This window comes from Physcomitrium patens, chromosome 12 (assembly GCF_059467195.1).
Source record: "Physcomitrium patens ecotype Gransden chromosome 12, ASM5946719v1, whole genome shotgun sequence".
In the NCBI taxonomy this organism is placed as follows: domain Eukaryota; kingdom Viridiplantae; phylum Streptophyta; class Bryopsida; order Funariales; family Funariaceae; genus Physcomitrium; species Physcomitrium patens.
The window spans coordinates 7,421,768-7,431,205 of record NC_143421.1 but is presented as its reverse complement, the minus strand read 5'-3'; the positions used below and the strand labels follow the sequence as shown (position 1 = coordinate 7,431,205).

Here is a 9,438-nt window from a genome sequence, read left to right as displayed (position 1 = left end):
CTTATCTTTAACGAAAATTTTACTTAATAAATAAATAAATACCATCTATTGAATAATGATGATAATAAGATTATCATATATATATATATATATATTAATATTAATTTCTACGTAAACTAAGACCCTAAATTCATTCCATACACATACACATATAAACTGAGTCCACGGAGGACGGAGAACCCCCTCTCTCCTTCCGGACCTTGAAATCGTCGAGATTAGGGTTTCGCGAAGCTGGCCGTCGGAAGGGAAGGGAGGGAGGGAGGTAAGACAGGCCCTGGTGCCCACGTATAGCCCCTCTTTCGCTTCTTCTTCGGCAGCGCCATCGATCCTCCGCGGCATCGCTCGCTCGCTCACTGCAACCATGGCGGACAAAGCTTGCACCGTCCGCACCCGGAAGTTCATGACCAACCGCCTTCTGGCGCGCAAGCAATTCGTAAGCGACGAGTTCGTCATTTTTTTCTCCTCTCTGCAAGGATGTCTACGTGAGTTGCTTGAGTGTTGGATTTTTCTCGTATTGATTATGGGAAGGGCGTTCTGTTTGTGTGTGTTGGCAGATTATTGATGTTTTGCACCCTGGTCGTGCCAATGTCTCCAAGGTGAGTGGCCCACTGGAAGCTCTATGTGTTGTGTGGTGTGTAATGGCACATTTTTGGGTTTAGTCGAAGTTAGGGTTTTGTTGGAGGACGGAGCTGAGGTTCGATGGTTTTCACTCAGGCTGAGCTGAAGGAGAAGCTCGCGAAGCTGTACGAGGTGCGGGATCCCCAGACTATCTTCGTGTTCGGGTTCAGGACCCAGTTTGGAGGTGGCAAGTCCACTGGATTCGGTCTCATCTACGATTCTGTTGACTCTGCCAAGAAATACGAGCCGAAGTACAGATTGATCAGGGTGAGTTTTCTGTCTCCATCATGTGGAGTGCTTATGGTGTCGAGGAGTGAAAATTTGAGCGGTCTCGGCTTTTCTCTTGAATGGCTACACGCTTAGGTTGTCTCAGTGTTAAGTATTGAAATTTTGGGTGTTGGGGATGTGCAGAATGGATTGGCAACCAAGGTCGAGAAGTCGAGGAAGCAGATCAAGGAGCGCAAGAACCGATCGAAGAAGATCAGGGGTGTGAAGAAGGTTCGTTTTCATTCGTTGGAATTATTGTCCTAAGTTATATTAAGTTCAGGTCTTTTCATTACTGAAGCTACGCTACCGGAGGTTATCATGTTTTCTCCTGCATTCTTATTGTGCGTTTATGAGTATGTTTACAATGAAGTGTCTCACGACCTGCATTTGCTTGGTCCCAGACAAAGGCCGCCGGGGACGCCAAGAAGAAGAAGTAAGCTTGACATTAAGAAATTGCCAAATATTGCGGCGAAGAATGAATCTATTACTGGAGGTCCAGATAAGACGTGAGATTTGTTAATGGACCCAGGTCTTCATCTAGAGTATTCGTAGCTGCAACCACTTGTTTGATTTGAATCACTTCAGTGGCGTCAACAACGATTGTTTTTTAACTTGATAACCTACAATCTTGGTGATGTTCCTCTCTATTATGCCATTACCAGCTGGTGTGAGGATCGAATGTATCGCTCTCCTCCCGACTTATCTTTGCGCGATTATGTTTACTGCTTTTGATTGTAGCAAAACACAGGAAAGTTCTTGCAACTGCTGTTGATCATGAGTTACGAGAGCTGAATCATTATACGGTGTGTGCTCTGCCGTTACATTATTCCTTTTATGCGAAAAATACACTATATACAGTACTTGTTTGCCACGATGTCACTCAAAAGCCAAGCAGTCCGAATGCCACCCAACTTGGGCTATGGAGAAATAATCATGTCTTGTATTAACCATCAGATTAGGACAACGTGCAGAGTTGAAACCTAATGATCAGGCAACAGACAACAGCGATTGAATCGGACAATTCTTATATTGAGGATAATAATTACTGTGGAATTGTGGCACTTCTTGCCATACGATACATTAAGTTTTGGGACATAGTAAAACACCAGCAGTCCTCGAAACATACAAGCTCCGAGAGCTGTCGTTTACAGTAACTGTAATTAGACCTTTTTTGCTCAGCATGATCTCGAACACTTCGCAATACTGAGTTTAGAAATCATGAACAGTGTTTAAATGTGAACGATTACTGACGTTTTTCGTGGGATTCTATGCCTTAGTTGTTAGTCATTTCTAAAAGGTACTGTGCTTTTCTTCTACTTGTATTCATGCATCAATGAGTCGCGTGGTTTTTAGTTGCAAAAATCGAGCATCAAATATATGCCTTAATGTTCTTGTCAATTATTTTTGGAGCACGTTTATCTACATACTGGTTGTTGGAGTTAAATGATTTACTTACAAGAAACAAATGTTCCCATTCAGGTCTAATTACAATGCATGTTAAAGTATGTTTCCAGCACTATAATGTAAGAAAAATAATATATTTTCTTTTCAAAGAATTTTGCAACTGCCCCTCAACTTTTCATAATTATAAATTGGGCTTTCATAAATATAATATTATAAAGATGTAAAGTATAAAATAATGATGTAAAAGATACTGTAGACATATAAGATTTTACGTGCACTTAAAATCTAAATGATCTTAAATTCTTCACCTGTTCTAAGTAAACTTACACTGAGGAAGTTCTGGCTAAAAAAGGACTTAAATGAAATTTTAAAAGGTATGTTGGACTCTATTTCTTTTACCACCAATTTATGTAAAAGCATCTTGGACTAGCTTTGATAATTTGGATATGATTTCCAAAGATTCCCTTGAGAAGGCCTGGACGGTCCAATAAGCTGGGCAAGCAAGAATATGACATTGTCAAGTCCTTTCAAAAGCACTTTACTTGTAGGTAGTGTCATTGCAATATCATATGACCTACTAGGTGAATTTTTTGAAAAATTATTTTAAATATTTGGGAGAAGTATTATATTAGATGTTTACAAATAGTTTAAAAAGATTCTTTAATGATATATTAAAAACTCTAATACCTAGGAATAAAATAGACTATGAAATATTTTTTTTTGCAAATGTCATCATTGGGTTGATACAAAAAAAGAAATGTTATTTTAATGAATAATAAAGATCCAAAACGAGATAGTATTATTCTAAGATTAATTCAAATAAAAATAGTATTAATATGAAACTATTAAAAAAATTATCATTCTTATAAAAACAATAAGTCAACATATTTAAAGATTAAAACAGGATTATGAGTAGAATAAATGATCACATTAATCATAAAATAAACAAAATTTAAGAAGATATTACATTAAGAACTGTAATCAAAATTGCAAAATTAGGTTTTCAAAGCATAATGAAGATAGTTCTCATAGATGTCTAATAATTGGGAATACCACTAATTTTTTAGTTGCATCTAATATTCAAAGTTCTATTATATTTAATAAAATAATGAAATTTAGCATTTGTATTTTATTACTAAATATAGTACTCTAATTTTTAGGCTAGTATTGCAAATATTATGTAAAAATATCTAATAATATTTTTTATATTGATACATATTTTTATTTATAGAATTCATTGTTCTAAGATTAAAATGGTCATAAATATGTGCAAATGTTATATATCCTTTGTTAGAATTTTTTTTGTTGTTATATTTTGATAAAAAATTGTCTATATAATTTACTTATCATAATTTTCTTATAATTTATTTCTTTATTTCAAAGACTTTTTTGAAACATTTTAACATTAATCTACTTTCTATTTATTTATATTTTATTTATCATTCTAACCATTTATTTGTGTATTGTTCAAACATTATGGCTTACACAAATGAACATAAAATTTAGTTATTGTTTGAATTAAAATAATTTTAATGCAAAAATCTCTCAACATAATATTTTGACTCATCAAAAATTTATACAGCTCAAAAATATATTGCACTGACTAATTGTTCCTCACATATGCAAAAATATATTGCATGTAATTGTAAATAAGAAATCAATATGTACATATTCTTTTACTTAATAAGAAACTAATTTGAAGCCAATATAGTTTTAACCCCAAACCCAACTACAAGACTAGGTTGTAATTTCTGTGCAATATCACCTATAATTGACCCACCATTAAAGCAATCATAGGGACCATCAGCACCACTCAGATAGCACAAGCTCAATGGCTTAATAATTTATCAATCAACTGGAGTGATAAAAGCATACAAAACAAATCTTTAAAAACTCCGAGACGTTCATCCAAAAAATGAAATCGACCTGTGACAACTATCGACAAGTTTGTTAGAGGACAAGTAAAACAACTAATCATGGAATTGATGATCTTGTGACATCCAATAATTATTATTGTTAGCAATGATTGAAGTGGAGATATCCACAAAATCAACAAGGAAAAAAATGTTAATACCATTCTTAACATGTCAGTGACAGTGATTGAAGGCTCCCAAATCAAACATCGAATATCGATTCTGAATAGCAAGGTGGATGCCACACTCACGGTCCCAGACATTATTGATAATGTACAAGGGGATCGGATTAGAGCCCCTCAACCTCAATTTTGCTCACAAGTTAATTGCTAATGAGGCCAATTTCTTACTAGAATTCGAACTCTAATACTCTAAATAACAATAGCAGCAAGGTAAAGGAAGACACAACTAACTATGTTCGCGCTCCACAGGTGTCACCTTCTTATAGTCCAGCGCTTGCCACTTGTTTTAAAACCCCCAAATCCAGAATCACTGTTCTCTCCGCCACTACTCTCAGCACTACCATAGTTTGACCTCCTTGCTCGCCAGAACCCACTGTCACTAACGCTTCCTGTTAACAGAGGGTCATCATATCCTCTCACATCTTCAGAGTACGAAGTTGTCTGAGAGGCCACCCAGGTATCATCCTTGGTCACTCGGACTTTTTTCTCCTCTAGCTTCCCACCCCAAAATTGGATAGTCTCATTTATCCTCGTGAAACCCTTCTCTACGGGTTCCACTGCTTGAGACATGGTTACCTTCATATCATGCACCACCTAAAAGAGAAATAAGAAAAACCCATTATCAGGCACATACACAGATAAATTACTGGAGAGATTCTGAGAGTTCCGAAAGTATCAAAGCAAAAAAAAAAAAAAGAAAAAAAAAAAGAAGCATGAAACGAAGGTGTTATGTCTTTGTAGCAGTGGTAAGAATGCTAACAGCATGCAGATGAAAGTAGGTAGGTTATTGGATATGAGAAAAATGCTTACATGGTTTCCGCCAACTACAAGCACGTCATGGACACTCTCTTTGACACTGGTGCCTCCCTTCTCTACATCTACACCGAAGAACTTAACCATAGATGGTCGCTCGCTCTCTCTGACTTCCTCCGGATCAAGAGGAGAATCAAACGCTGCATAATCAGCAAGTACTTTCACACTGCGGTCCTTTCCACCTTCCAGATCATGATACGGTGTTGCAGGAAATATGTATAAATGAGCTACAGCTGCAACCGCCATCTGTGCCATGACATCACGGTAAAGGAACAAAAGAAGTTGATCAAACAGTAGAGGTACATGGTTAAATTCAGAATCCGCCATTGTTCCCACTAACATGCACGAGTACATTATAATGATTCCCAACATGTATCATATGAAGTATAGAGAGACATACCTCGATACAAATTATAAAATCCTGAAGGCTAGTTTGAATATTGCCCCACGAATTCGCCAAAGGTAATGAGAAGATAAAAGCTAGCAAAACCCCTTGCCACCAGGTAGCAAAAACAATAGATTTAAAACACACAAATTTGGACAATGGCTTGATATCCCGCAGCTCTTCGTGGGTGACGTAGTAGAATTGTACTAAACAATAAAGTGCCCATGTTTGACTGAAGTTAAGAACCACCGTTATGTAGGGGTACCTGCAAATAGACCAAGAGGACGTCACTATGCTAATACAGCCACCCTTGAACGTGACTCGCTGCTTGTATCTACAAGTATAAAGCACAAAGATTGACTAGAAGCGCACAGACAGCAGAAACGCTGCTGCAACAACAACACTTTTTCCGGAGGATATGAATGCTGGTTACAATGTCAACTTACCCATTGTACCATGTGAACTCCCCATCACCATATAGGTTAACGAGGTCCAATAGTAGTGCTACCAAGGCACAAGCTGTTTTCAATATCATCTGTACATTGATACCAATTTGACTAAATTAAATCGAAGCATGCATACTGAAGAAAAAGCTAATGATAAAGAAATCAAATCTGACACAAAACAACGAAAATTCGTGTGAAGCATTTGGAATTCAAGAAAAAGCTTCACAAAAATGCAAGCAACCGTCAAAATTTTGATTCACATTGATGAAAATCGATCCAAGGTCAATGAAAGGATATTTGGTACCATTGTAAAAACCCTGTTCCTATGCTCTCAATAACAACTTCCACACTAGATAAAAATGAGATGAAAATAAACCCAGCATCCCACTACTAGTCGAGATATTCATAAAAGAAATTTCATAAAACAGAAGATTAATAACCGATAACAAAAGAAACTTACATACTGTACTATGCCAAACTTCGCGGCGTTATAAAAAGGACGCCCTAATTCCCACGGATCCATACACCACTTCAAAGGAGCGGGATGCTGCACCAAAGCTCTGATTCCTGCACTATGTTCCAACAATGGTGTACTCGGTCCCATCAGCCCCTGTCTGTCTAATTTTCGTATCACTGTATCCTCCCCACCTGAAACAATCACAAGACATCAGCTTCAAGGGTTTATGCATAAAAAGAACGGCTTCGCTAATCGAGAAAATAAATACATCCCACTAGTATATTAAAGCGAGAGGAGTTGCGTACATCCTTCGAACAAGTAGAAAAGTTATGTCCAGAACAGTAAAAGTCGTAACAGTCTATGCATACTCTTCTACTGCTAAAAACACTCCAATTAATTACTTCTTAAATTTCAAAAACCTAAAAGTAAAAAATACAAAAGCAAGAAAACAATGAACGTAATCCACATACCTAAGCATGCTATCAAGTAGCATCCAAAAGAGTAAAGCGCATAAGCCTCGTACATGTTGCCCAGAATGCTGGATTGCAGCGAAAGACTCGGCTTCCAAAGTGATATGAACTGTTCGCCACAGCAGTGTCTGAATTAGCGCTAATCCATCACAAGGCACTCTCAACACAGAATCAACCTAGCAATCCCAAAAGTAACAAACTTCCGTCACAGAAAATTGACAGTCACAACCAGAAAGGACGTAATACACTTACTGCAGTTATTCCGTAGACTGGAACCATGAATATGATGCCAATTATCCATTTTTGCTCCTGAGAAAATCCTAACAATTGATTAGAGACCTTGCAGCTAATATCCTTATAACATTGGTATGAATGAAAACTACTTCACCGGAACTTGTAGAAAGGGCCTGAGATTTAATGCAGTAAGAGCAGGATTTGAAATTCTATGCTCACAACAAAGCCAAGATGCTGGGTACGTTCAAGTGGCTGCAACCAAGGATATCGATACAGTACAAGAATTGAATGAGAATGATTTCAGACCTCTGGATCATTGTAAGCCGACAGATGATCGAAGAGGAGAAATGATGAGAGTGAAAGGGAAAATAGGACAAACACTCCAGCTATCAAGACAGCCCATCCGTGAATAGAGGCCTCTGAACCTATTGCGACAACAGCGGCCCTAGCCTCATGCAAGTTCATGGCGCCGACAATGTCTTCCTCCTAAACTCAAATCCAACTGGTTCAATGCTGATCCTCTAGAATCCTGTATCCTTTCCCCCAGATCTCCGCAATCTTGGGCATTACGCTGCGTAGTGTGATGATGATTAATTATACCGACTAGTGTTTTTTATGTACAAATATTATTAATATGTATATATATCACAGGAAGCTATTCTAATAGCATTTGATTCCTGATGCCACAGTCCAGTCTAATCAGATATGAGCTAGCACTTGCTTGACTTCTAACATCATCATTCAGGCACACACCCTGCTTCTTCTTCCAATTCCAGCAGTCCAGTTCATAACGCAGCCAAACTTTGATACAGGTTTGTTTTTCTTGGGTAATCATTCTTTCACATCAGCTCTTCTTGACCCTGCTGCAGGCAAGAATCACCAATGGAAACCCCAACAGAAGTTTAGAACATCTGCAGGCGCCACAATACTCTTGTAAGAAACTCGGACAAAATAAACTCAAAAAATGCGAGACAGGATTCCAACCAGGTAGGAGCCTGAAGCTCCACATGTGGTCCTTCATACGCAAATCAATATCAATAAACAGATCGCCAAACACCAACATCGCTTCCAAGAGACCTGGCAACAAGCCCCATATAACAGACCATGAGAAACCCAGAAAGTAATTGACACCTATCAAACGCAATCCCTACCACCCAATCGATCCACTGTTTGAAATTGACACGTAACTACTTTAAGATGATCAGAAACGCACGCAATTCGACCCAAGAGCGAAATTTTAGAAAAGAGTCCTCGAATAACAAGATATTTGGACCCTTGTACGTGAATACAACAGCTCCATCACCCTGACCCCCAAAAACCTAAAAATAATCTCCAAGTCATCGATTCCACAAACGCAACTCCACAGACAAATACACATGACCTCACACAACTTCATAAAAAGGTGTCCAGCCACTTCCCCCCTCCCCTGTACTCCACCTGAACCAATCCCTATAGTTGCAGCCATCAAAATTCCACCCCACCCCACCCCACCCCTCGGAAACTCCTCGATTCTACAACAACTGCATAGAATCCCTCGAAATTGCACTCCCAAATCCCGACAACGAGAACCCCGCACTCCAATTCCCCGCGAAGCTCATACACGCTGCTACATCCCCACCACCTCCCTCCGTCTCGTGACCAATCTACTCTCCACAACCCAGTTAGAGCTTGACCAAGACTAAGGTTCTCCGAATGCCCGCACGTACACACCACGAAGAATCAAGCCCACCCTCCATCGCATTCGAGCTTCGCACACCAGAACCTCCCTCCACCTGTGCAACGAATTACCTTTGCTAGTCCCTGAGTTGCCGAAATTCACAAGCGTCGCGAGAGACGGATTTTCGAAAAGGAAGGGGATGCAATTAACGGAAAGAGAGGAAATCAATCGGGACGTCGAAACCAGGCAACAAAAACCACGAGCTGCGAGAATGGAATCGAGACCCCCTTCCCCCTCTCCGAGGCCCACGCCACCCCCCCCCCCCCCAAACCCTGCTACTCCTGCAAGACAGCCTTTGCTGACTGACTTTGCCCGGTTTCTGACCGGCTGTTCCCGGTGGTTGCCGCCCGCTTTTCCGTGCCCGCCCGCCCGCCCCGCGACCACCTTACGTGCGTGGAGGGCTGAGATTGGTGGGGAGCCCATAACTTTACGGCTGGCACTCGTGTGGCCGGGATTTGACCCCCTCTCACCCAGGATCCCCACCCGCTTTAATGGACTCGGGGCCATCTCCACCCTCTCTCTCGCTCCCTCT

At 39.6% G+C, this 9,438-nt stretch overlaps 2 protein-coding genes across 14 annotated transcripts; one reads left to right on the top strand and one right to left on the bottom strand.

Annotated features, from left to right (window-relative positions):
- Positions 1-309: 309 nt before the first annotated feature.
- On the top strand, positions 310-1,532 carry LOC112289206 (small ribosomal subunit protein eS24z). Its single transcript, XM_024534232.3, has 5 exons — positions 310-433; positions 555-596; positions 715-885; positions 1,030-1,116; positions 1,287-1,532. Exons 1-5 carry the CDS (start codon positions 362-364, stop codon positions 1,320-1,322), a joined length of 408 nt encoding a protein of 135 aa, XP_024390000.1. The 5' UTR covers positions 310-361; the 3' UTR covers positions 1,323-1,532.
- Positions 1,533-4,315: 2,783 nt separating this feature from the next.
- LOC112289895 (protein LAZ1) lies at positions 4,316-9,153 on the bottom strand. 13 transcript variants are annotated; one of them, XM_090254739.1, is made up of 11 exons: positions 8,900-9,038; positions 8,174-8,266; positions 7,943-8,052; positions 7,496-7,760; positions 7,208-7,264; positions 6,956-7,064; positions 6,489-6,676; positions 6,029-6,117; positions 5,598-5,847; positions 5,195-5,443; positions 4,316-4,978 (listed from the first exon to the last, which is right to left on the bottom strand). In XM_090254739.1, exons 4-11 carry the CDS (start codon positions 7,652-7,654, stop codon positions 4,637-4,639), a joined length of 1,443 nt encoding a protein of 480 aa, XP_090110865.1. In that variant the 5' UTR covers positions 7,655-7,760; positions 7,943-8,052; positions 8,174-8,266; positions 8,900-9,038; the 3' UTR covers positions 4,316-4,636. The 13 variants fall into 13 exon arrangements, with proteins under 13 accessions (XP_090110865.1, XP_090110866.1, XP_090110857.1 ...); XM_090254740.1 differs by having other exon boundaries at positions 7,943-8,049; XM_090254731.1 differs by having other exon boundaries at positions 7,496-8,052; positions 8,978-9,137.
- Between the last annotated feature and the right edge of the window lie 285 nt (positions 9,154-9,438).

Coding starts and splice junctions, on each gene's coding strand:
- LOC112289206 (XM_024534232.3), top strand. CDS start 362: ATGGCGGACAAAGCTTGCACCGTCCGCACCCGGAAGTTCATGACCAAC. Junction 886..1,029: donor CGAAGTACAGATTGATCAGG/GTGAGTTTTCTG, acceptor GGGGATGTGCAG/AATGGATTGGCAACCAAGGT. Junction 1,117..1,286: donor AGATCAGGGGTGTGAAGAAG/GTTCGTTTTCAT, acceptor GCTTGGTCCCAG/ACAAAGGCCGCCGGGGACGC.
- LOC112289895 (XM_090254730.1), bottom strand. CDS start 7,654: ATGAACTTGCATGAGGCTAGGGCCGCTGTTGTCGCAATAGGTTCAGAG. Junction 6,118..6,488: donor AGTTTGGCATAGTACAGTAT/GTAAGTTTCTTT, acceptor ATCAATGTACAG/ATGATATTGAAAACAGCTTG. Junction 4,979..5,194: donor TTGTAGTTGGCGGAAACCAT/GTAAGCATTTTT, acceptor TTTCTCTTTTAG/GTGGTGCATGATATGAAGGT.